The sequence below is a fragment of the Giraffa tippelskirchi genome, chromosome 7, assembly GCF_054371585.1.
Source record: "Giraffa tippelskirchi isolate mGirTip1 chromosome 7, T2T-mGirTip1v1.2.pri, whole genome shotgun sequence".
NCBI classification, from domain to species: Eukaryota; Metazoa; Chordata; class Mammalia; order Artiodactyla; family Giraffidae; genus Giraffa; species Giraffa tippelskirchi.
Genome location: NC_137281.1, coordinates 123,875,637 through 123,903,241, shown reverse-complemented (window position 1 = coordinate 123,903,241; position 27,605 = coordinate 123,875,637). Strand labels below are relative to the sequence as shown.

The 27,605-nt window shown below is 40.1% G+C and overlaps 1 protein-coding gene across 14 annotated transcripts in view; it reads left to right on the top strand.

The window, feature by feature from the left end:
- Positions 1-5,839, top strand: part of SEMA6D (semaphorin 6D) — a 60,003-nt gene extending 54,164 nt beyond the window's left edge. For 5 of the 14 annotated variants that reach the window (XM_081517234.1, XM_081517240.1, XM_081517232.1 and 2 more), the window contains 2 exons: positions 226-393; positions 2,133-5,839. In XM_081517234.1, the coding sequence (XP_081373360.1) occupies positions 226-393; positions 2,133-3,421 (1,457 nt within the window). In that variant the 3' untranslated portion in view covers positions 3,422-5,839. The remainder of the gene's footprint in view (positions 1-225; positions 394-2,132) is intronic. The other 9 variants (XM_081517236.1, XM_081517239.1, XM_081517238.1 and 6 more) reach the window with 2 other exon arrangements.
- Positions 5,840-27,605: the final 21,766 nt, after the last annotated feature.

The window sequence follows — 27,605 nt, the reverse complement described above, 5'->3', positions numbered from 1 at the left end:
TCAAGTTTGAAATCTGCTTAATGTGTCTTTATGATTAATTTCTAGTTTTTATTTTTCCCTTGCAAGAAAGGGATTTGGTGTAATCTCCTTAGATATGTTTTGATGAAATCCTCGAACAGGCTTTCTCATAAAATTTGCTTAAACTTTACTTGAAAATACAACAGCCCAGTCAGAAACAATGGGCTGACACTACCCACATTAATAAAAATCTGTTTGCCACCACAGACATGGAGGTATCTTCATCTTCTGTTACCACAATGGCAAGTATCCCAGAAATTACACCTAAAGTGATTGATACCTGGAGACCTAAACTGACCAGCTCTCGGAAATTTGTAGTTCAAGATGACCCAAACACTTCTGATTTTACTGATCCTTTATCAGGTATCCCAAAGGGTAAGGCCTCACCAGGGAACTCATCTCTCACTGAGTGGAAACCTGATTCCTAATATCTTTGAGGAGTGGATGGAGGTGAACCCAGACGGAGCCACCTCTGCTATTATTACCGCCTCCACTGGCTGTGGTCGCTCCGGTTTTCTGTGGTTACATGGAGTGCATTCCTTAACAGCGACAGAGGTGGAAAGCTGAAAGGATTGGTGGAACAGTCACTCAGACAATCTAATCCATGTTGGCTTCTGTCTGAAGAAGCTAGACCCTGCTGGATATCAGAAAATGCCAAGGGCCACCTGGGCAACATCCCAAAATAAAACTCATTAATTGCAAGTATCCTGATACTGGCTATTTTATTTAGGAGCTTTTCCCAGTCTTTTGTTTAGCTCCAGTTTACAATGTGATCTGAGAAGTATTGATACATGCCAGGCACTAAGTTGTTCAAATACCACAAGCAATAAAATATAACAGAGCACTTGTCCGGAACTATCATTTTCGGCCCATAATAGAAGCAGTTATCAAATAGCTGCCTGTTGAATTACCTTATTAGATCTATGACTCTGGGGGGGGGTGGGAAACAAAATCTATTCTTTAGTGCTTACTAAACTGTGGTATCAGGTTTCCAATCAGTTTTTATGGCAGTGCATTGTCATTTATGATTTACATCTGTTGATTTTGGATTTTTATGTTTTCATTGTAAACAATTTTATAATCATTCTTCCTCTTTTATTTTCTTTCATGATTCCGTTTCTCTCTACTTTTCTTTGTCTTTCACATTGCCACTGAATTCCATTGCCCTCAACATTGATTGAAAACAACTAATGTTTGAAGGCCTTCGTACTAACCTAGAGCAACAGAATCTTCAATTCACTCTGACTTACCTTTTTCTGGGATAGCTGTGTTTATAGCATGTAACAGACTTGGATACCTCTTAAACTAACATATCTAGATGTCTGTGGTTGCATTAAAAAAAAAAATAATTACAAACTAATTCACTCTTCTTCTTCTAGTCTAATTTAAATACTTCCTAAAATATCCTAAAACAATTGGATAATATCATTTAACTCTAATACATAGTATACTTCCTTAGACTGTCTGGATTTTTGTCATAGCAGATAATTCAAGAGTGCTTCACTCCAAGATGGAATGAAAAAAAAAAGCAAACAGGAAAGGTTGTATTTGTAGCTAACAGTGACTAAGCAGATGCTTTTAGTTTGTGAACAAATTATGTAGTTTCATGCTAATTAAGAAGAGCATAATTGTATTAGCATAATTATTTTAGCAAAATGTGTATTTATATGGATTCATACATTTCCCCAATCCCAGTAGCTGCCCTTTAATCCTGATTTATGACTTAGGAGAAAATCATGAGAAAGAAAAACATTTTATGAATTTTAAATGGGCCAGTTATAAAATATATAATTTCTAGCCCTAATTTTTAGATAGGAATGCTTAAAATTTTGAATGTTATATAACAACTATTTAAGAGGGATTGGAAAGGAAAAGACTAATATATAATACAGATCAGTGGAAGAGTTATCCTTTATTTATAGAAATTGTAAGTGTCTCTGGGGACCCTATTGTGATTAAAGAAAAAAATATATGATTTGGGAGTACACCTCACTCTCCAAGCTAAGCATATGGACCATGTGAAGGTAGTGTTGATTCAAGGCAAGCCATTTGCTGGCTAATATTGTTTTAAAGAAGCTCCTCACTCAGACTCTTTTCCTGTGTGTCTGTTGCAGGTGTACGATGGGAAGTCCAGTCTGGAGAGTCCAACCAAATGGTTCACATGAATGTCCTCATCACCTGTGTTTTTGCAGCTTTTGTCTTGGGTGCATTCATTGCAGGTGTGGCAGTCTACTGTTACCGTGACATGTTTGTTCGGAAAAACAGAAAGATCCATAAAGATGCAGAATCTGCCCAGTCATGCACAGACTCCAGTGGAAGTTTTGCCAAGCTGAATGGTCTCTTCGACAGCCCAGTCAAGGAATATCAACAGAATATCGATTCTCCCAAATTATATAGTAACCTGCTGACCAGTCGGAAAGAGCTGCCACCCAATGGAGATACAAAATCCATGGTCATGGACCATCGAGGCCAACCTCCCGAGTTGGCTGCTCTCCCCACACCTGAGTCTACACCTGTGCTTCACCAGAAGACCCTGCAGGCCATGAAGAGCCACTCAGACAAGGCCCATGGCCATGGAGCTTCGAGGAAAGAAACCCCCCAGTTTTTTCCTTCTAGTCCTCCACCACATTCCCCACTAAGTCACGGGCATATCCCCAGTGCCATTGTTCTTCCTAATGCTACCCATGACTACAACACTTCTTTCTCAAACTCCAATGCTCACAAAGCTGAAAAGAAGCTTCAAAACATTGACCACCCTCTTACAAAGTCATCCAGTAAAAGAGATCACCGGCGTTCTGTGGATTCCAGAAATACCCTCAATGATCTCCTGAAGCATCTAAATGACCCAAATAGTAACCCCAAAGCCATCATGGGAGATATCCAGATGGCCCACCAGACCCTAATGCTGGATCCCGTGGGACCTATGTCTGAGGTCCCACCCAAGGTCCCTAACCGAGAGGCATCTCTCTACTCTCCTCCCTCGACTCTTCCCAGAAATAGCCCAACCAAGCGGGTGGATGTTCCCACCACTCCTGGAGTTCCGATGACGTCTTTGGAAAGACAAAGGGGTTATCATAAAAATTCCTCCCAGAGGCACTCTATATCGGCTATGCCTAAAAACTTAAGTTCACCAAATGGTGTTTTGTTATCTAGACAGCCTAGTATGAACCGTGGAGGGTACATGCCCACCCCTGCAGGGGCAAAGGTGGACTATATTCAGGGAGCACCAGTGAGTGTTCACCTACAGCCTTCTCTCTCCAGACAGAGCAGCTACACCAGTAATGGCACCCTTCCCCGGACGGGACTAAAGAGGACACCGTCCTTAAAACCTGACGTGCCACCAAAGCCTTCATTTGTTCCTCAAACCACCTCCGTCAGACCACTGAACAAATACACTTACTAGGCCTCAAGTGTGCCCTTCCTTGTGTGGCTTTATCCTGTCTATGTTGTTGAGAGGATGATATGGTAAGGGTACCTTAAGAAAAGAGACTCGCTTGTATTTCAAGAGAACCAAGTGGCCAAAGAAACTCTTCCTAACTTTGGCAACATCAGAACTTGCCATATGTAGCTACTGCAGCAAGGCTTTCTGCCTGAAAACAAAGGAAGGTGCTGGTCATTCCATTTCTTTTGTTTGAAGCTAAAGAGATGTGTGGCTCTGTGGGGCTACCTGTAACCAGTATAAAGAGCTGATACAGTGCTCAGAAGAATCTGTCTGTGAGCAAATACTTGAAAATGGGTTCAACTTAGACTGCCATTTTGTGTGGTCTTCCCATTAAATGTGAACATTTTAATATGTATGCATTCACCTTGCCTCTTGCACAAATGTCAAAAAAAACAATGGTAATGTCTCAAAGAAACGAACTTGTAGATTACCAAACAATTTGCTAAAAATTCAGTCTTTGACCCAAACTGTAGCATCTTTTTCATGTGTGGCGTTTTTTTCCGTGCCACCAAGGAACTGTGTTGTGTGTGCATGTATGTGTGCGTGTGTGTGTGAGTGTATGTGTGTTCTGTCCCCACTAGCATTTGTTTAGGTGCCCATTGCATCTTTTTGTGCTATGGAGTTGTTTACATCGCGCATGACTGAACAAGAAACAATAACTTCTTCCCACAGAAGTCCATTGGGTTCAGCTTTGAGAAAGAAAACCAAGGCTGATTTTGACAGTCAAAATGATTAACCCGACTTCCATGTTACCCAATGCCAGAATGTAAGAGTACTAAGTAATTTTGTGCTGCTATTTGCTGAAACGTCTATTACAGTCTTGCCACCTTAAGGAGATAAGAGACGTTAAGAGGTATCCTTGATTTATCCACCAGTTTCAGTAGTAAAATTCACCAGTCCACTGTGAATCCCAGCCCCAATGACGCTATTAACCTTGGACACACTACCAAGGTTTTATTTTTATTGTGTTTGGTTTCTCCCCTGTAGTAAAATTCCTCTTCTTTTAACTCCCCTCTAACCCCAAGATGGGAAAAAAAAAAAAAGAGCCACACACACATACAAACAAGACAAAAGAAGGGAGTGTGAGAGGGTCCTAACTGGCTTAACAGAAACAGTCTATGAAAACCTAACGGTGGTGCAATCATGTTGTCTATGTTGTGTGATGTGAGAATTTTCTCCTAAGTCATGCAGGTAACGACAGTATACTGTAAATATTACATGTGAGTTTACCTGAATCTGTGCATTTTGTGCCTTATTCATGAGAATGATAGAAGTACTCAAATATGTCAAGTGTTTTCAGTATAGCACATCATTTACTGAGTGCCAGTTGTACATGTTTTTCAACCAGCACCTGAAAAGACTTTTCAAAAAAAATCATAACAACAACCTAGAACAATTAACTGTAAAACAATCCATCCAGATAGCCGCATTACATCCTTTGCCATGATAAACATTCCACTCCTGCTTTCACTAAGGATGAATCAGTGATAATGTGAAGTCAAATGAGGTTTCCCGGGTAATGTGACACCTGCAGAAACCATATAGAGTCATTTATTCATAGTTTTGCAGAAGCCACTTACAGTTGATGATGTGCAACCCTGACGACTGTTTCAGTTAATATGCTGCACACCTCGGTTTACTGAACCTCATCTAGAAAGTATCAAGGCAGAGGAATGCTCCTGATTTAGTCAGACAAATAAGTTCAACTGATTTCCTGTGATGATATCTATTACTTGGGGGAGGATGGGTTGCAAAAGACCAGAGCATTTTTATACAGAGTGTAGAATACGGATGCAGTTATTCTTTTCCTTTGAGAATATTGTTTTATAAAGAACATGATTCCCTGAGGTCTCTGGAAGCTCAAAAGCTAAAACTTCTGTTTTTGCAACACTTCAGCTTTGAAACTAAAATATTACAGATTGATAATAAATTAAACCAACCAACGATAAACACTACTCAGTCCACCGCCGACAAACTTGTTTGAATTCACCCTGCCAATATTAATCCCGGCGTGCGGAAAATGTAACAGTAACTGTATGTGAACCCGGATAACATTTTGTAACATTGTGCTGCCTTGTAGTTTGTAATGTGAGTTCTATCAGTATTTATGTTGAGATTTCTAACATAAAATCTAGTCTCTATCCTGTTAATTTAATTTTTAAATGCTTTATTCATTTGTGCAAAGGTAAACACAGATTGTATCTTTTTTAATGGTACGGCATAAAAAGTAACCCTAAAGTGAAGTGGCTCTATACTGTTTTATAGAGTACTTTAACATGTATAGATATCTTGTAAACTTGTATTGTGGATGTGTAAATAATATGTACTTTGGGTTTTTAACACCGCATGTAAAGTCAAAATAAAATATACAAATCATTATATTCTGCCTCTAGATGTGGAAGAGGTTTATAAGGTGTCATATTTTTAAATATCTTGAAGTCAGTCAGCACCAGTGAGAGCTTCTTTTAAAATATACCAAAATATTCTTACCTAGAATACTTGCCACCAAGTCATGGTTATAACACATTACTCTTCTTGAATACTGATCATCAGAGCCCCTGAAAAATGTACAATACAGAAAATCAGGTGAACTGTATTATGTAACAGTTAAATGCTTCAGGCAAACATCCCAGTGGCTCAACTTGTCCACATATTACTAGTTCAATGAGCTTTTTTTTTTTTTTTAACGTTTTTAGAAAATTTATTTTTAATTGGAGGATAATTGCTTTACAATATTGTCTTGGCTTCTGCCATACAATAATGTGAATCAGCCATAAGTATGCATATATCCCCTCCCTCTCAAACCTCCCCCCACCCCCCCATCAGAATTTGCCACAGAGTACCTCATTGAGCTCCCTGTTTTACACAGCAACTTCCCATTAGCTATCTGTTTTACATTTGATGATGTAAATGTTCCAATGTTACTCTCTTAGTTTTTCCCACCCTCTCCTTCCCCTGCAGTGTCCAAAGTCTGTTCTTTATGTCTGCATCTCTATTCCTTCCGTGAAGATAGGCTCTTCAGTACCATTTTTCTAGCTTCCATATGTATGTATCAATATGTTACTTGTTTTTCTGTTTCTAACTTCACTTTGTGTAACAGGCTCGAGGTTCATCCACCTCACTAGAACTGACTCAAGTGCATTCCTTTTTATGGCTAAGTAATATTCCATGGCATATATGTACCAAACTTCCATCCTCTTGATTCATTCATCTCAGTTTCTTCCATGTCCTAGCTATTGTAAATATTGCTGCAATGAACATTGGGGTACATGTGTTTTTCAGTTATGACTTTCTCAGGGTATAAGCACAGTAGTGGGATTGCTAGGTCATATGATAATTTTATTGCTAGTTTTTAAGGAGTCTATCTCCACACTGTCCTCCATAGTGGCTGTATCAGTTTACATTCCCACCAACAGTGCAAGAGGGTTCCTTTTTCTTGACACCCTCTCCAACATTTATTGTTTGTAGATTTTTTGATGAGGGCCATTCTGATTAGTGTGAAGTAATATCTCATTGTAGTTTTGATTTGCATTTCTTTAATGATGAGCAGTGTTGAACATCTTTTCATGTGTGTTCTGGCCATCCATATGTCTTCTTCAGAGAAATGTCTGTTTAGGTCTTCTGCCTACTTTTTGATTACATTATTTGTTTTTCTGATATTAAGCTGCATGAGCTGCTTGTATATTTTGGAGATTAATCCTTTGTCAGTTTCATTTGCAATTGTTTTCTCTCATTCTGAGGGTTGATTTTTCATCTTGTTTATAGTTTCTTATGCTATGCAAAAGCTTTTAAGTTTAATTAGGTCCCACTTGTTTATTTCTGTTTTTATTTCCATTGCTGTAGGAGGTTGGTCAAAGAGGATATTGCTGTGATTTATGTCAAAGAGATCAACAGGCATTTTAAAAATTTGTAATTTGTATTCTCACATGAAATTTTTAATATCATTTTAGTCTAAAATTATAACTGGTAAATCAGATTCCTGTGAATATTTCTTGCTGTTTGGTATAGGATGTTTCTCAATTCCATCATTTCAATTGAATAAGACTGTAGTAAGATATATGTTCCTCAAGTATTGAAATGGGAGGTAAAATCATGATTCCATTTGGTTCTCTTAGCATGCATGAGTTAGTAGCTGTTGTCATTGGATTTGGAAAAATGAATGAAGGAAGAGACAATAAGGGAAATGTATGTTCAGCCTTGTTTCTCCTTGGCTTTTTGAGCATTGTATTCACTTTCATTTCCATTGTCTATCTCTCTTAAGTTGGCATTTATTATACTGCCTGGCCATTATACCAATTTTCCTGGGTACAGCGATTTTTTTGTTCTAAAAAGTGCATCTTTCTCTTTTCCCTTTATGGTAGATTTTAGCCTTTTTCAATCGTGGAAATCTTTGATAACTTAAAGAATGGTATGGACTGAGAGCTGAATTTCATTTTTTTTTCAGGAGATTTACAGACCCCTTAAATCATATCTATGCATCCTCAAGGTAAATGCTTAGATGCCATTTGAAAGAAATGGGGTTAGAGAACTTTGAGCTTTTCATAAGGAAGGCTTTGAAAAGAAATAAAATGAATTAACCAAGACATACCAGAGTGGTGGTGGTGCCAGAAATCCCATTGGTTGGCATTTAGGTTACTCTGGGAAATACGACACATGAAATGCTGGTTCGGGCTAAGAAGAAATGTTGTCCCACGTGCAAGGATAACCTAGGTTCTGGCCAGATACCAGGAAGACTCGCTTTCCTGCTGAGAGAAGCCAACTTTCTCTTCTCCTGCCCTCCCAGCTCTTCTCCTTCATTCTCCTTGTCGAGGGAGGGCAAAGAACAAGGTGTCCAGAATAGCTCAGGGTCCAGGTCTGGGAGCTGGATTCAAATCCTGACTCCACTATTCATCAAGTCAGTGCAGCGCTATACCTCTCTTTTCTTTAACTTTTTATTTTTTATTGGAGTACAGTTGATTAACAATGTTGTGTTAGTTTCAGGTGTATATCAAAGTGATTCAGTTATACATGGATCTATTTTTATTCAAATTATCTTCCCATTTAGATTGTTACGTAATACTGAGCAGAGTTCCCTGTGCTATACAGTAGGCCTTGTTGGTTATCTATTTTAAATATTAACAATGAATACATGTCCATCCCAAACTTCCTAACTATCCCTTCCTCCGCCCTTCCCCATTGGCAACCATAAGTTCATTCTATAAGTCTGTGAGTCTGTTTCTACTTTGTAAATAAATTCATTTGTATCATTTTTTTAGATTCTACATATAAGAGATATCATGCAATATTTCTCTTTCTCTGTCTGACTTACTTCACTCAGTATGACAATCTCTAGATCCATCCATCTTGCTGCAAATGGCATTATCTCATTCTTTTTAATGGCTGAGTACTATTTCATTGTATGTATATACCACATCTTCTTTGTCCATTCCTTTATCAATGGACATTTAGGTTGCTTCCATATCTTGGCCATTGTAAACAGTGCCACAATGAGCACTGGAGTGCGTTTATCCTTTTGGTCCATTTTTTTCTCTGGATATACACCCAGAAGTGGGATTGCAAAATATCATAGTAGCTCTATTTTTAGTTTTTTAAGGAACCTCCATACTGTTCTCCACAGTGGCCAATTTACATTCCCACCAATAGTATAGGAAGGATCCCTCTCTTGATTTGTTTTCTTATTTTTGAAAGGAGATGGTTCAACATCCATTTCTCTGGCAGTTCTATGGTATCTGTCAACTCTATAATACCATTAGCTATTTTATGAATGCTGTGCTTAAATATTACTCTTTCAATAGCTTGGTTTGTAGGCCTTTTATGACTGTGAGAGGCCTATTCCATGTTAGATGTGAGATATATGAGGTTGGCAATAAAATAAGGCATGAAAACAATGCATCTTAAGTCAGTCAGCTTGTGTCTATATTTGATGCTTACCGTTTTTGCATATATAACATGAAAAACACTTATATATCTGCTAACATTGCATTCTTTATCAAATAGATGTGAAACCATAAACAAGGAGAAACTGGGCAGATAATAAAATCAATCTTGAATTCACAGAGGAATCAGGGGATGAGAAGATGGGGGAGGGCAATCAAATACTGGATACCCAGACCATAGATCTACAGGGACTCACATATTAAGGAAAACAGAATATTTCTAGACTCTGTCCCATAATATAATTCTTTTTAAAATCAGGTATTGATCATTGATCGATAAATCTCTCTGAAACATGCACTTTGGCTTATTTTATCCTCCAGTGCTGGGTGTGGGTGAAGAAAAGTATGAAAATATGTCATTTGTTACATATGCACTGTTACTTTGGACTGCTGTTCATTTGTGTTAGATGGATTCACCTGATGTTGCTGTAAAGACTGACTTAAAGCCAGTTAGAGAAGCCGTGAGAGGGAAGATTTGTCAGTGTCAGACAGCCCAGTCCAGCAGAACTTTCTATACTGATGGAGATACTATATCTGTGCTGTCCAATAGGGTGGCTCAGTGGTAAAGAATCCACCTGCCAAGCAGGAGACATGGGTTTGATCCTTGAGTTGGAAAGATCCCCTGGAGAAGGAAATGGCAACCTGCTCTAGTACTCTTTTCTGGGAAATCCCACGGACAGAGAAGCCTGACAGGCTACAGTCCATGGGGTCGCAAAAGAGTCTGACATGAGTTAGCAACTAAAACAACAACAACAGTAATGCTTTATGTTGGATAAGATTTGTCCTTCCCATTTTCAAGGTACAGAAATTGAGATCAGCAGGGCTGTGACAACTATGGAAACACAGATGACAGCCAATTTACAAATCAGGGCTAACCCACGTATTTTCACACTCAGGCCCTGTGTGCAAAGCAGCACACTCCATGAAAGGGCTGAAAGAGCATATCAGTTTTCAATCAGAAAGGGTGGCCTCTCTCTGCATTTCACGTATAATGAGGAGAGACAAAAAGGGTAGAATAATTACAGTGTCTGGGGGTATGTGCCAAACATGCAGTGAAAAATAAAACATTTAGTCAATCAGTCACATGCTTGGCCGTCATAATAAACATGTCAAATCAATTACTTTGAAAGAAAAAAAAATCCCTGAATTGAGTTGATGCAGTACTGTAGGCTGAAAGCAACCAAAGAGGATGTATTTAGAGACGTTAAAAGAAATTAACCTGATGTGACCAAATTGTACCCATCTAAGTTTCTGGGCATCATGCCAGACCTACATCTGTGGACTGTCAGAGAGTCTTTGGAGAGAATTCGCTTCATTTCTTATTTTGGAATTTCTTTTATATTGAGCTTGGGTTGTAGATTGGGAGTTAAACACAGTTATAATTTTTTCACTTTTCCCTATGGTTGGGGGAGGTAGAGAAGTCAGACTTCATCTTAAAGGAGAATGTTTTCTGATGATATGAGCTACCTAGCCTTCTGTGAGGTCTGCATCAAGCCCATAGAAAATGTCTGTCAAAGCATCAAATTTGAGGACTGTCTCGGGGGTTTTATTCTAATTCAGGTGGCAGGGTCTGGCCAGATATTTGCAAATGTTAATGATAGTAAGCATAGCAGAAAGGTATATACCACTTCACATTTTCAAATCAGGTTCCCCATCTAGGGGATTAGAGGATTCTTTAAGGTTCTAAATGGAACATGCCAAAGGATTGGGAGAGTTTTAGAAAGTGTAAAAAAAGAAACAGAACCTTTGGGGTACTTTTGCAAACTTGAAAACCTCAGGTGTTAGCAGCCATTTGGAGTTTGAGATAAGCTCCAAAATTCAAGGACATTTCAGGTTGAGATACAGGACCATTCGCTGGTCTGGTCAACCTGGATGTTTGTTGGTCAGTTACAAACCTGCGGCAACTCATAAAGTTTAAATCGAACCTTAAAATTCAACCTGACTTGATTACATCCTGGTCAGACTGCCCACGTGAAGGCTGTCCCCTGAATAAGCACATCTGAATACCAGGACTTACCAATCTATTATTTCAAATTACCTATGCAACACGTCTCAAGAAAGGTAGAAACTGTTGAACTCTTGATGTTGGATTAATTTACATAACTATTTATCATACATTTATTTAATGAAAATAGTAACATATTTAACTGAAGAAAGCAGTGGAATTCAAATTGTTTTAAATGTAAATATACTTATAGAAGGGAATCTGAAAAGAAATATACAAAATACTAAAAACTGGTTGTAATCATTAAAACTAACATATTTTGAAATGTACTTCATTCAAACATATATTTTGCTAAGTTTGCTTTAGGCTTTCCTGTGGTTCAGTGGTAAAGAATCCACCTGCCAGCCAATGTAGGAGATGCAGTTTAGATCCTTGGGAGGGGAAGATCCCCTAGAGAAGGAAATGGCAACCCACTCCAGTATTCTTCCCTGGGAAAATTCCATGGACAGAGGAGCCTGGCAGGCTACAGTCCATAGGGTTGCAAAGACTGAGACATGAATGAGTGACTGGGCAGGCATGCATGCACACAAGTTCGCTTTAAAAAGGGGAAAAAAAAATCTGGGAGACAGCCCCTGATTTTGATTAGTTATCTGGTCTCAAGAAAAGGTGAAAAAAAAAAAGAAAAGGTGACTTCTGTCCACTGCTGGAAACAAACTCCATGAAGGTTTGATTTAGCTGAGAGGGAGATGTCGCCATGATGATCGACCTCGGTATGCTTTGATTTCTAAGGTGTCTAAACAGTGTATTTCGATTTTAGCTGGAGATCCTAAGATTGACGTGATGGAATATGAAAACTGTGAAAATCCCAAAAGGCAGAACAGAGGCTTCCAAGGGAAGACCTGGGGCCCAGGCAGAGAGGCCCAGGCAGCGGCTGAACCGGGGCAGGAGCAGATGGTGAGAGTCCAGAGTAGCACCTCAGAAAGAAGAAGCTGCCTCAGCCTCCGCCTTCTCCAAGGGCATGGACACCAAAACCTGGAAAGGCCCATTTTCTCCTTTGTCTTCTCCTCCCTGGATTGCAGAACAACAGAAAGCTAGGAAGCACAAGAACAGAGAACAAGTAGCTCTGAGGACAATGAGATTGTTACCGTGATGACAACTTGTGAAAATACAAAATAATTAGTAGAGCAAAACCCTCTCCTCTGAGACAGCATGCCAATTAGGGCTGTCGGGAAAGCTACACCCCTTTCCAAAATTCCCTGTGATTCCTCCCTCACCCCTCCCACCGAACCCCTCTGTTTTTTAAAGTGAATTTTCTCAACTTAACAAGTTTTCCCTTTGAAGAAACTGACTTTACCTCTCCCCTCTATTAAAGCATGGACCACGTTAAAGAGACTAAAAAAAGTTTTGGGGGTAATTTTAACCAATGTAGCCAGCTAAAATAGAATTCAACCTCTATATCGGCATTTAAGCTGTATATATCATGTTTTTTCATTGGTACTTCTGATGGTCTAACTTATATCGAGTGTGTCAGTAACCAAGCCAATTCAGTGTGAAGTTCTTGTTCTCTGAAAATAAGCCTAAAATGCACAAGGGGGAAAGAAACCACTGAAGAGAAAATTACCCCCTTGTTGAAAAATTTTAATTAATCACATAACTGGACTTGTGTCTTTTAGTTTTAGATTGGTCACCTACTGCCAGGGAATGAAGAACTATCTGTAGAGGAAGAATACTTCTCTCATCTTTACATATGAAATCACCTCAAATGAATCACTTTAATTTCTTAATCTCCAGTACCTAAAATGGGTGGCCTGGGCACACTAAAAATACATTGGTTAAAACTTTTTGAGATTCCGGCTGCTGTAGGCCTTATTCACATTTATTAGAATCTGATCAGGTGCTAGTCTGACAAAGTTATTGTCCAGTGCAAGAAATCGAAAGTGTCTAGGAGTCAATTCTGTTGCAATCTTTTTCAAGTGGTTTTATGCCTTTTCCAGGGATCAGATGTTTTGTTTTTTTTCTTCTCTCCTTTACTCAGACATCATTATATTTGGGGAATTGTTTAGAAGAAATACAGAATGGATTCAGGTTTATTATATACATAAATTTGTTTGACAACTGTTTGGTTTTGTTCACATCTGATTAAAAGATAGCAGATGAGGCCATCACTCCTAAAAACAAACAATGACATAACAAAATAGGACAAAACTCCTCAGCAAAATGGTTGTATTTTAGAGCTTTGTGAAGGAACTCCTTTTCATGTTGGAATAGACGTGGGAAAAGAAGGAAGGGAATTTGGAAAGAATGGATTTCTCTCTAGCCTGCAACAGGGGACTTCTACCGTTTGGGTAGCGAAAGTCATGAGGAAATATGGCATCTTTGGAAATTCAAAACATCATCCCCTAGGAGAAAATGCATCTTCCAGCAGCTTAGAAGGGACAAAATTAATAACTGGCTTTCACTGGGAAAGTAGAAAGAGACTGAAGGACCTTAACAGCTAAATGGGAGTATCAGGAGACCCAGACAACTTTTCTAAGCACAAGCAACTAGTTGAAAGATAGAGGATTAGTTAAAAAATACTTTACTTCATAACTATGTTGCCCCTGACATCCCAGACAACAAAGCATGAGGTAGGCTAAAAGATCTATACTCACGCTTTTTTAAAGTAGTCAACAATTATTTTTCTTATTTATTTGACCATGCCATTGAGCATGTGGGATCTTAGTTCCCTGATCAGGGATCTAATGGTCACTCCTTGTATTGGAAGCATAGAATCTTAAGCACTGGACGGCCAGGGAAGTCCCTGTACTCAGTTTTAATTGGACACTTTGATAGAAGTCGAAGGAGAGAATGGAGGGAAAACTGAGAAAATTTGGGCAGTAACAGGTAATATTTAGAAATCAATAAAAAAAAATCTTTGTATATACCTTACAGAGTTGCCATAATATGATCCTCTTTTGCTGTGTAAAGAATGGCAACCCCCTTCCCACACATAACTATATGCATTCTTTGATTTATATTAGGCATTGAGGGAATTACTAAAGGATAAACATCAGGTGTCAACATTTGATGTTAGGCTGAAATAAAATAGTTAAAACTATTATAGTAACAATAGTAGAATGTGAGTGGGAGAATGACCACAGTAAAGACCATCTATGACATAAGTCTATTTATGCATGCACCTGTATATACAGATACATGAATATGTATCTTTAGATGAGCATAAGGAGCTATATATAGAGATACATGAATATGTATCTTTAGATGAGCATAAGGAGGTACATGAAAGAATCAAGGTGGTTGGTCATCTACCCAGTAACCTTCTACACACCTTGCCCTACTGAGATTTTGCTAGGAGAGTCCACTTCCCACTACAGAGGCTGAACACGCTGGGTACTTCTTTTCCAGTCTCTCGGACAGTGAGTACCTGGAAATGTAACCCAATTCTTGCCAACAGAATTGAGCAAAAGTCTGGGAAGGCTTTGGGGAAGTTTTCTTTCCCTGCTAGAAGGGAATACATGAGGAGAATTCGCTTCCTTTGGATGGTGGCAAATGATACGTGGTGTACAAATCAGGAGCTACCACCTTAGTACCATGAAGTAACTGGGAGAAAAGCCCACGTGCTGCAGATGGCAGAGCAAAGACAGTTATGCAGAGCCCCTGAACTCACCAGCTATGAAACCCCTCATATCTGGATTTCCCATTAAAAGAGAGACTAATGTTCCTGTTGCCCCATTGCTGATGGGATGTTGTTTCTTACACTTAAAACACCCTACCCGATAGAGTCACCAACATGCTCAAGGCAACTGTCTCACAATGGAGGGGTGATGGGATAGACATCTCTCTCATCCATCTCTTTGCCCATACATAATTTGTTTTATATTAGTGGTTTTCAATTCTGGCTGCATATTAGAATTACCTGGGGAGCTTTTCAAAAATACCAATACCTGGGCCACATCCCAGAACAATTAAATCAATTAAGTTTCAGCATCTCTGGGGTGAGCCCGGGCATGAATATATTTAGTGTGCTCCGCAAGATTCTGACGTTCAGCCAGAATTAAAATTCCCTGCTTTATGGTATGTGTTTCTTGTGTGTCATGAAAATGTTAGTATGTGTATTCGTCATCTAAAATAAACTTGTATTAATCTTCTATTGCTGCATAACAAATTAGCACAAACAAGACGCTTATTAGGGCCTCCCAGGTGGCTCAGTGGTAAAAGAATTTGCTGCCAATGCAGGAGACACAGGAGACGTAGGTTCAACCCCTGGGTTGGGAAGATATCCTGAAGGAGGAAATGGCAACCTGTTCCAGTATTCTCGTCTGAAAAACCGATGGACAGAGGAGCATGGCAGGTTATAATCCATGGAGTCGCAAAGAGTCAGACGTGACTGAGCGACTGAGCATACACGCAGAAGCATATGATGCTGTAGGTTAATGTTGTGGGCAGGCTGGACTGGGTTCTCTGCTCAGGGTCTTACAAGGCTGTAAGTAAGGTCTCCGCTGAGTTAGACTCTTACCTGGAGGCTCCGGGAAAGAACTTACTTCCTACTTTTTCAGGCTGTTGCAGAATTCAGTTTTGGTTGTACAACAGAGGTCCCAGCTCCCGGCTGTCAGCTGGAGCCACAGACATTCCGTTATGTGGCCTCCTCTATCTTTAAGAAAAACCAGAGAAAACTCACTGCGTTTAAAGTGCTCACTTCAGCACTTCAAATGATTGCATCATGTTCCTACCACAGGATCTACTGACTTGGGGCTTTTTAATTTTTAAGATACAAAATCTGTCTTTTTTTAATTTACATTTTATTTATTTATTGCTTTTAGCTGCGCTGGATCTTCATTGCTGTGTGGAGGCTTTCTCTAGTTGCAGTGAGCAGGGCCTACTCTTCGTTGCTGTGAGTGGGCTTCTCATTATAGTGGCTTCTCTTGTGAAGCACAGGCTCTAGGTATGCAGGCTTCATTCGTTGTGGCACATGGGCTTAGCTGCTCCTCGGCATGGGGGATCCTCCCAGACCAGGGATCGAACTCGTGTTCCCTACATGGGCAGGCAGATTCCTAACCACTGGACCACCAGGGAAGTCCCTGGCTTGGGGCTTTCTTTATATTTGCAAAATCCCTTCACAACAGTACCTATATACTATACGTGATTGAATAAGAAGAGAATGAAAATCTTGGAGGGACCATCTTTAAAATTCTGTCTGCCACAACATCTCACATTTAATGGTTGACAGCAATGATTATGTTCCACAACTGTATAGGTTGGCAATTCGGGGAGGACTCAACCAGGACTTCTTGCCTCTGCTCCACACGGTGTTGGCTGGGCTTTCTCATGCATCTGAGTCCATCAGCTGGTGGAGCTGGTTGTGATGCTGGCTGGTCTCTGATGGCTTCACATACCCTGGACCTCAGCCGGGAGGTCTAGGATCAGTGGACCTCTGCTGTAACAGGATCTCTCTCTCTCTCCCTGTTTCTCTCTTGTAGAGGCTATTCTAGCTCGTTTCAAGGCATAGAGTCCCAAGAGTAGGACTCACTTTTTGAAAGCAACAAAAGCTTAGTTACACATCAGACTTTGCACAGGTCTTCTATGTGACCATTAGTATGATCTTTCTAAAACAACTTTGATCACTAAATTACTCCCTGATTGCTCAAAAAGCTTCAGTCATTACCTTAACAAAAAGAATAAGTAATAAAGCCCAACTTTCTTATTGTTGTATACAAGGCCCTTCCCAATATGTCTTCAATGATGGGTCTTCATTATCTCCAATCATTTCCCTAAGTCATGCTTACATGCCAGTATTGTTTAGATATTTTTTTTTCCCGTCTCTTTTCCTTTTTGGCCACACCACTCGGCCTGGGGAACTTCCCTGACCAGCAATCAAACCTGTGGCGCCTATAGTGGAAGCACTGAGTCTTAACCACTGGACTGTCAGGGAAGTCCTAGAAGCCAGTATTGTTCATTCAGTAATTTAGTTATTCATTTAGTAAAACAAGAATTCATTGAGCATCATTATGTACCATATATAGTCTTCCAGTTGCCAGAGATTCAAATATGTACAAAGTATTGTCCTCTCTCCCCCACACCCTGTCAGTGGATTCAAGGCTTACTTGGGGCCAGGGATAAAATTTTAAATGGCAATTAGAGCGCACACAGTGTGATAATTATGATAGCTCTCCAATCCAGGTGCCTTTTTGCAAACATTCATCCGTTCAATGGACGTTTAGTGAGTGTCCACCGCTGAGCAGTATGCAAGCACATGAGGAAACCAGTGGGGATGCTCTGAGCTTAAATTTTCCACTTTAAGTGGGCTTCCATGGTGAATGAAGAAACAGAAAACCAACACATAAAGATCCAGAACAGTTTATCCATCTTTCCCTAAGCAGTGCAGTCCTGTGCAGAAGAGCCTCTAGTCTGAGGAATTGTACAGCACATTGGAAAGTACCGCTGCCCTGCAGCCTATGAGATGTACCTGAGTCAAGTACAAGGCTGGAGGTGCATATGGTGAGGGTGTGAAATGAAACAGGTTTTCACAGAAACTGGTAGTGGCAGACTGCAGGACAAAGGCCATGCTAACATTCTCTAAAATCTATCTCCCTTCTGTTTCCCATGTTTTCTGCTTTTGGTTCTTGGAAGATGAGGGGAGAAGCAAGAGAAAGGGGGTTTAAGGGATAAAGTAAAGAGCCTTTGCTGTTTGGGGTTATTTTGTTTCTTTTATTTAAAATCAATTAATTTATTTTATTTGGACGATAATTACTTTACAATATTGTGGTGGTTTTCGCCATGCATTGATATAATCGGCCATAGGTATACACGTATCCTCCCATCCTGAATCCTGCTCCCAACTCCTCCCCACCCTATCCCTCTAGGTTGTCCCAGAGCATCAGCTTTGGGTGCCCTGCTTAATGCTTTGAATTCTCACTGGTCCATCTATTTTACATATGGTCATGTACACGTTTCAATGCTGTTCTTCCCCATCAGTTCCCACCCTGTCATGTAATCTCTGGAATAGGCTGGGAAATCCAGGCTGAGCATCTTTTTCGGTTGGCTTGCCCCTCTTCACTCCCATCTGCCCTTCCACCTAAATCCTTCTCTTATAAAGGAGGACAAGAGCAAAATGAGACAGTCAGTGAGTGAGGGAAGGGAAAGTATAGCTTGAAAGAAGAAAGAACAGCAGGAGGACAGATTCACAGACATGACAAAATCTACATCCCTTTCATGTGCCGGAGGCTCCAGCTGAGCTAAACTTCCTTGTTTCTGCACATGCTGGGTTTTCCCAGCACATCACCAGTGCATGAGTGAAACTTGGGCCTCCTTTATCCAGGGCAGACACAGCCATCTCATCCGTGATTTGTTGGCTGGAAGTAATCTGACTCTAGGACCCCTTAGTTGTTCTCTGAACCTCCTTTGTGGCCCTTCTTGCTTTCTATGCTGCAACCAAACCGCACGTGTGCAGTCATTTCCCACTTTGACTGGAAGCCTGTTGATGGCAGGCCCCATATCTAGCGCATCTTTGTAATCCCGGACGGTGCCTAACCCAGTCCTGCACGTAGTGAAGTGAAAGTTGTTCAGTCATGTCCAACTCCTTGCAATCCCATGGATTATACAGTCCATGGAATTCTCTAGGCCAGAATACTGGAGTGGATAGCCTTTCCCTTCTCCAGGGGATCTTCCCAACCTAGGGATCGAACCCAGGTCTCCCGCATTGCAGGCGGATTCTTTACCAGCTGAGCCACAAGGGCATAATACACCCTCAAATGTCTCAAAGCCAGGAAACTGAAGGTTTGAGCTCAGCCGGGTTGCCTGCCCCACATGTCTCTCTCTGCCTCCAAGTGCCAGAAACTGCACTCTGTTCACTCTCTTGGGTCAAGAGCTGAGAAATGCTATCTGTTATTATTAGATGCCAGATATCACAATCATTTCCCTACAAAAGAATTTTATGAATTCTTTTTCTATTAAACTCAACTCCAATAATCCTAATTTGAGTGTATTGTTAATTTCTTGCTCGGGTCCTAATTGACGTAGATTTTGTCAGTGACAATAACAGCTACTATCTATTGAACCACTTATATATATATTTCCTCTCCTCTGTCCTTACAATAAACTAAGAGCTGAGTACTTTAATTTTATCCTTGAGAGATTCAGGAAGGTTAAGTAATTTATCTAAAGCTGCACAGCTTGTAAGGTCTCAATTCAAGTCTTACCTTCTTACAGGAAGCCTTGTGCTCACTCAGTCGTGTCCAACTCTTTGGGGCCCCATTGACTGTAGCCCACCAGGCTTTTCTGTCCATGGAATTTTCTAGGCAAGAATACTAGAATGGGGTGTCATTTCCTACTCTAGGGAACCTTCTCAACCTAGGGATTAAATCTGCCTCTCTTACATCTCCTACATTGGTGAGCAGATTCTTACTAGTGACACCTGGGAAGCTCACAAGCAGCCTTACCTACTTGAAATAACCCCTTCCTCCCAAGCCCTAATGGTACTTTTTATCCCCTTCATAATACTCATCACTACCAGATATTCTGTTAATTGTTGGTGCTTGATATACTTGTCTTATCCAGCCAGAATGTATGCTCCATAGAGGCAAGACTTCCTTTCATTCATGGCTTTACCCTTGGAATAGACATGATATTCAGTAAGTGTGTGCTGAACGAGTGAGAGAAAGTTGCTTCCTTCAGCCCAGGCTCCCTTTACACTCTGTGGCTCTCCTAGTAGCCTGGGATTTCCTTTCTGTTTGCATCAAGATCTTCAAATCCAGAGTTTAGATCATTAAATTCTATTTCTGTCAACTCTTTGGACCAAAAGTAGGGAGTCTTTCAAATTAATTCTGACATTTTTATGAAGGAAATTAAAGAGCCAAGAAGAAGCAAAAGAAGAGAAAGATACAGAGGGTGTTACAGAGAGACACAGAGAGGAAGGGAGAGACCCAGAGAGACAATGGGAAGAGACACACTGAAATTCTCCAGGGAAAGCTGCTTGGGGACCACTTATAAAGGAGCAGCCCAGAAGCAGCATATGCAAACCCGATCAATCACTCCCTAAATTGCATTTAAGATTGGGGTCCTCTGGCAACTCACAAAATAGTGTGAACAGTCCAAAGACGGTTGACACCATGTACCCTAAAGCAACAACAAAGTAAAAATTGTCACATTTAATAAATAAATAATCTTCGTAAGAGTTCAAAACCAAACAGCCCACAACCTTGAAAAAAACAAATAAGAATACAGATTGTAGCGCATGTTCTGTAAATACTATACAATCTATTCCCCTGTGAAAAAAAATTGTTTTCCACATATTCTCCTAAATTTATTGCTTGTTACTATAGTACGCACCTACACAATTTCACATTTAAAATATTTTAAAATTTAAAATGAAAAATTTCAAATGCATATGTTTCTATATATAAAGTAGTCATTTGCCTGAAAAATCAGTTTTGAAAAAAAATCAGTTTTGTACTTAACTTCTTGGCAAGTCTTTAACTTTGTTTCATAAACCACTCTCTCTGCACAGAACTGGTCCCTGTCTACTAAAGATCTATACGAAGCCCTGTTCTGAGCTTTTTCTGTTCAGAAAGACAGGATTCAGTTAAACTCTCATTTCTCCATTGTGTTCCCTGTTGCCCACTGTGAATTTCCCATGGACATCATTGTAAGGACAGTCCTGTGAGCTTTCCAAAATCTATGGGTTCTAAGACCTTGAGCCAGGGAAATTAGACCATGCTTGGCACATTAATGGAAATCAAAAGTGATTCCATTGGCTGGCTCGAGGAACTCAGGGCTTCCTCAAGAGGGTGAATATCTTACTCCTATTGTGCTATTTTCTTTCCATAGAAAAGAAGTTGTTGCTGTATAAGTCTTTGTAATTTTGGTGCTATGTTCACTGTGTAAATATGAGGACACTTGTTTCCTACACACTTCCTGATTAAAGCAAGGAATTCTGGAATCAGAATGGACAAGCATGGCTATCTGGAGGAAAACATCACAGACTAAAATAGAATAGTGCTGCATAGATGACAACGTGGATCAGGAACGGGCCTGAGAAGTCCTGTTTCTGGCTGTTCATAACTGTGGCAATGATGCCAGTCACCACTGAGATGGACCACGGGTGGAGGACGAAAACTGCATATAAGATGCTGCTTCAGCAAACCTAGATAATTTATATAAAGTGTTGCTCTTATTCTTCTCGAACAGTTTTTGCGTGTGTATCTAAAATCTTTGTAAATTCTATAGAGATGTTGTCCCAACAGAAATCCTGGCGATCACTGTGATGAATCCTGAACACAAGGTCATTTTTGGAGGAGAAAATCCATGCAGTGTGTGTCCCAGAGCTGGGCCCTGTTGTGGGACAGCTGCCCATCACTGCGACTATGAGGACAGGTCCTGAGAAGGACCACATCCTGCCAAGGTTAACTTGACCTTCAGTGAGTCTCTGGGCATACCACACATGTGTCAGCAGCTCTGTGGCCAAGCCAGTTCTACAAGGGTGATTTCAATGGGGCAGCCTCACAGACTTGCATAGGAATTGTGAATTATCAGTGATGTGCAATTCCCTGAATCAATGTCCCATTCCCCTTTGGATCAATAAATATAAGTTTCTTCTTGAAGGAAAATAAACACCACGGTATGTTTTGGGCTGTGCTCTTACATTCTTTCAAACAAATTCTGTCATCACCCTGAGATAAATGTCTTAAAACCCAGTTGCTGATCCAAACAAAAATTACAGCAAGATGGAGGGAAAATATTTAACCCAAAGGGTTTTGTTGTTATTTTTGTCTTGCAACTACTTTGTTGTTTTTAAACAAAGCAACATAGTTTAGGTTGGAGTGCACAGGAACAGAGGTCAGGATATGGACTCTTTGCTGCATGAGCCTGAACCCTCAATTTCCTGCGTAACAAGAGGTTACATCAACTAAGCTCTAACATTTATTTCAAGTCTTGCTTTTGTGAGTTTGTGCAGTGGAGCCAGTTGACCTGGAGTTGTTTCACGATCACCGGCATTTATTAGCTTATGCTGGGAAACATTGAAGGCAAGAGGAGAAGGGGACAACAGAGGATGAGATGGTTAGATAGCATCACTGACTCAATGGACATGAATCTGAGCAAACTCCAGGAGATAGTGAAGGGCAGGGAAGCCTGGCATGCTGCAGTCCATGGGGTTGCAAAGGGTAGGACATAACTTAGCAACTGAACAACAACAAGCTGTGCAAATTTGCCCTTCTGCAAAAAATAAACCATCCTGAATTTCCTCATTTGTTAAATGGGTACAATAACAGTATATATATATATATATACCTCTTAGGGGGTTTGTGGAGATTAAATGAGTTCCTATATGTCAGTGTTTAGGCAGCCCTGGCACCAGGAGTACCCTATGCATATTAGCTATTGGTATTTACATTTTTACTATTATTCTGACTTCATTGAAAAAAGCTAAACCAACATTTCAGAAGTGAAAATGCAAGCTGAAGATTTTGTGAATGTTCATGTAGGCATGGGCTTGAGTAGCAAGGTTTAGAGGAGGGCTTTAAGTTTTATGATAGTGAAGGATGGAGAAGTGAATGCCCTTGAAACTCGACTAAAGCTTTCGCCTTGTGAACTTCTTCCCAAGGAAGTCACTTCCTTCTGAATAAACAAGTCAGGCCCCATCCAGGGTAAGCACTCCATGAAGCCTCCTTCTTTGTGTGTGATAGGAGTCTGAAATAAGCATTTCAATTAGATTCATTAAGACAGTTATTACTTGGTAATTGAATAGCAACAGATTGCAAAGGAACACTTATTGAGGTCTAATAAGTATGTAGGAGAGAAATCTTCTTCTGTAATTCCATCAGCTATAAACCAGTATAATTAGATTCTTACTAACACATCCAAATTGAAAGGAATGTTGAGGCATATAATTGGCACTTAGGAAGATACCTGCATCATTAGGATGCTTTCCATTTACATACTTATTAAGTGTCAGTTTAAGTTGTTAAATAATTGAGACTATTGGACAGTAGTAGGTCAAGTGGTTAAGAATTAAATTCTTAAACATATTAATAAACTAGGACCAGATTTATTTTAAGATATAAAATGCAACTTTACTCTGTCCATAAGTTTGTATCAATACATAAAATATTTCAATGCATCTCATTAAAAATTTCATGACTCTGAATTGATTTTCTCAAGTATGATAGAATCATTCATCCTTCATTTGCAATCATTTTTTGAGCAACTACTGTTTGTAAAAAAAGCACATTGTTTGCCCTCAGTTTGATAATGGAGATTAAGATAGGTATATAAGAAAATTTCCTAGTTTTTGGCACAAACAAAGCATGCTGGGAGAGCATAATCAGAAGAAAAAATACAAATCCTTTTTATATTCTTTCCTTTTCATGGGACAAAACTCTCTTTGGGATTTAAATTGTCTACAATTATATGGCTATATGGTTCTACTTCCAAGTCAAAGTACAAACTTCCGGGGAAGGTCCTTATTCTTTATTATTTTTGATGAAAAATGATGACCAGATGCTATGTAAATAGCAAGCTAAATTAAGAACTTATAAAACCTCAGATAATTTTTATATTGAAAATATACTTAATTTTTGGAGAAATTACATTTAATGCAATTACATTAATAGCCAAAATTTCGATAACTTAGGTTGGGCTTTCATTGAAACCATTCATAAGAAAATATAACTTCTTCTTAAATACAAATGACTCATATCCCAGAAAGTCCATAGAGAAACAAATCCTAAAATGACTGGAAACCGAACTTATAAGGCAGAAGTTTCACTTGATTGTCGTCGACAGGGGCAAAAAAGTACTGCTTTTGTTACCGAAGTCCCCAAGAAGCAACGAAAAGCCACCAACCCCCTCCATCCTCCCACACCAAAAAGTAGGACCTGATAATACCCACCTTTGATGATTTTCTAATTTATAAGCCTTGCCAGGATGTGTACAGATTGCTAAAAGTTCTTATTGTTGATATTTTCCTTCTCCTCTCTTTTTTAACCACCTATTTATCTAGCAAGGTACAGAGAGAAAAAGAAAATGTCTTTTTCACTATTCTGGCACCATTTTGATTTTACTATCAAAGCCCTGGTAATACCACAACCATATATTTATAAATCCAACTCCTTATCTAGCAGACCAACCTCACCCTGCTCGCTCGTCATCACAGATACCATTGTCTCCCTCATCTTTCATGCCCACTATCACAGGCATGCATCTGACACTACCCTTTCTCCCTGTCACTAAAAAATGGATGTCACTAAGCCTTGTCACTTTTCTCTACAGCATCTCTAAAGCTCCATCTTAGCCTTCCGTGTCTGTTAAACCTTTACCCATGTTTTATCCTGTGTGAAGACATAAAATGGGCTTATGTGACAACCGGAGGGATTTATCTTGAATATAAGGGAGAATTTCTTGACCATGAAGCATTGGAAAAGGCTTTTATAAGAGTCTGTTATAATGTTTAAGGATGACAGATTGACCTTGGATGGGAACCATTGAAAAGCCTCTGAAACCCGGTTTTATTCCTCTTCTTATTCGGGGTCATGCTTTCCCTCTCCCATACGCCATCCTCACGCTGTTGCTTCCTCCAGCTCCTATTTTCACCTTCATTATTTCTTTCTCAGCCAAGTAAGTGGACTTCTCTTTTGTTGGTATCTTAGCATTTCTTTACAAATTCCCATGAACTCCCCTCTGAAGAGTCACTTAAATGACCATTACAGCAGAAGCTAATCTTTATTAAGCACTTACTATGCACCTGACAATGTCACTAACACATTGGTTATATTATCACATTTAATCCTGTAACAACCATAGAAGTCAGATACCATTATTATCTTGTTTTCTGAATTGGGGAAATGAGGTTTAAGTTAAATAACTTGTCCAAGGTCACATGGCTAGTAAGCACTAAAATCTGAGTTTACATCTAGGACGTCTCCCTCTTAACTACCCACAGCATAAAATGTCACTTTATTAAATTTCACGTTTGTTTCTAACACAGCTGATGCTTACTGCTATATTCCAGTATGTATCCCCTTTTCTTTCCTTAAAATCACCCAGAGTTTTAAAAAATTGTTTATTTGACTGCTCTGGGTCTTAGTTGGGGCACACAGGATCTTCATTGCCACTTGCAGAATGTTTAGTTGTGGCATGCAGGATCTAGTTCCCTGACCAGGGATCGAACCCAGGCCCCCTGCATTGGGAGCACGTATCTTAACCAATGCGCCAACAGGGAAGACCCCAAATCACCCAAATTTAAATGAAAAGCAAAAAAGCCACTCATCCCCAAACGGTCCCAGTACTAAGAGAAAGTGACCCACTCACAACCCCAATGGTGGACCTCTATTGGTGGAAACCAATCAAGGAATTCCATTTCCTGGGCCACATCATTTATAAGTGGTAGGCACATGACCTAAGTGTCTGAAACTCAAAATCCTTGCTTGTAAGCCTCGGACCAGAAGGTTGCTGTTGCTGATTGTGAAAGCAACAAACAGCCTGGAGGCCCAGTTGCTCCGGGAACTCATCCTATGACCACCGAAGAACCAGCTTCAAGATAAAGCTGCCATCCAGAAGGCAGAGTGGAGACATCAGAAGAAACTGGTTGGGCAACTTCGAAGTCCACCAACCTCTGCAGTTCTCATTATGTGGCCAGTGAATACCTTGTATTGCTCGAGACAACTCAGGTTGAGGTATTTTAAGGATAGGAAGGTGGCCCATTTGCCCAGGACAGTCTGAGTTTATACATGTTGTCCTGGACTAATTATTAGCAGTGCCTCCTTTCACCCTCAAAGTGTGGATAATAAATCATACGGTTACCCTAGTTTTCCTATAACTTGAAGCAACAAGTCCTAACTAAACCATTCAGTTCTTTCTCAGACTTGATTTTTTGTGTGTGTGCTTTTCACAAATATCCTACAACTTGACATGAGAGGATCAGCAAAGAAAGATGCCTTGATAAATGGAACAGGGTAGCTTTGGCACATCAAATTTCTGAACCCTCCTTGCTTTTAGCCAGCTAAGAGGAGGTCTCTTTGTGCCCAAACTGAATGAAAAGGCCATTTAGGGATTCAGGATCCAGTAAATTACTGGTGCTGTAAACTGCCTACAAACTCAGCTGATCCCTGAGTGTGACCATCAGAATCTAGAAGCATCTCCCCCACATTCATTTTGTCATCAGGTAAAGCCTAGGCTGTGTTTTGCTGCTCTATAAACAGCCAAATGTAGCCCCTTAGAATAGAAAGAACCATGCATCACTGAACACCACACTGATGCCCTGGCACCGCACATCAGTGCCGACACCCTGGGAACCAGACTGCAAAGGTGTTCTTGGCATCTGACTCAGAGTTAAAGCAACATAATGAGTGAGCTACAGATTCCAGCTAGGAAAGCTAATTTTAGCAGGCGAATAGAAAGAGAAAATGAGGGGGAAATGGCTCTAACAGAGAATAATAATTGGGAACATTTGGATTTATATCCTGAAATGTAGCACAGGCCTCAGGACTTGAGGTTTGGGGAAAAGAAAACAACATAGTGATTACCAGGTACAAATAAGAAAGGGTTCAAGCACCTGGATTTTTCATGACCTTTCTGACTTTGAATATTTCTTTCTACTCAAATACTAGGAAGAAAAAGAATTGTAAATACTTACTTTTTTCCTCATGTTTCATGTTCATCTTCCTTAAAAAAAAGAAAAGAGAAAAATTTTAAATAGCAGCCATGACGACTAGGGGGCTTCCTTTGTGGCTCAGACTGTAAAGAATCTGCCTGCAATGCAAGAGACCCAGGTCCAATCCCTGGGTCAGGAAGATCCCTTGGAGAAGGAAATGGCTATCCACTCCAGTATTCTTGCCTGGGAAATCCCATGGACAGAGGAGCCTGGTGGGCTACAGTCCATGGGGTCTCAAAGAGTCGGACATGACTGAGCAACTACACTTTCACTTTCATGGCAACTAGTATGGTAAGTATAAGTGGGTATCCTATCTGGACAGAAGTTGGGTCTCCAATACTTTGAGGGTCTCTCTTTACACGTAGTAGTCGTGACTCGTAGGAGAAAAGGTGAAACTCGTCTGGTGAACCCTGGTTGGTGTCATGATGACTGTGTATCTGAGGGCCCAGAAGGTTTGCAGCCAGTGGAAAGGAGTCTGGTGAGGAGGGACAGACACGGAACAGGGCAGAGTATCTTGAAAGGGACTGGAGATCTGAACACAGCTCAGATGATCCTGTAGAATTTGTCCTTATCTGGGAACCCAGGAATCTATCGCTACGTAATAGAGTATCCCTCAGCTTA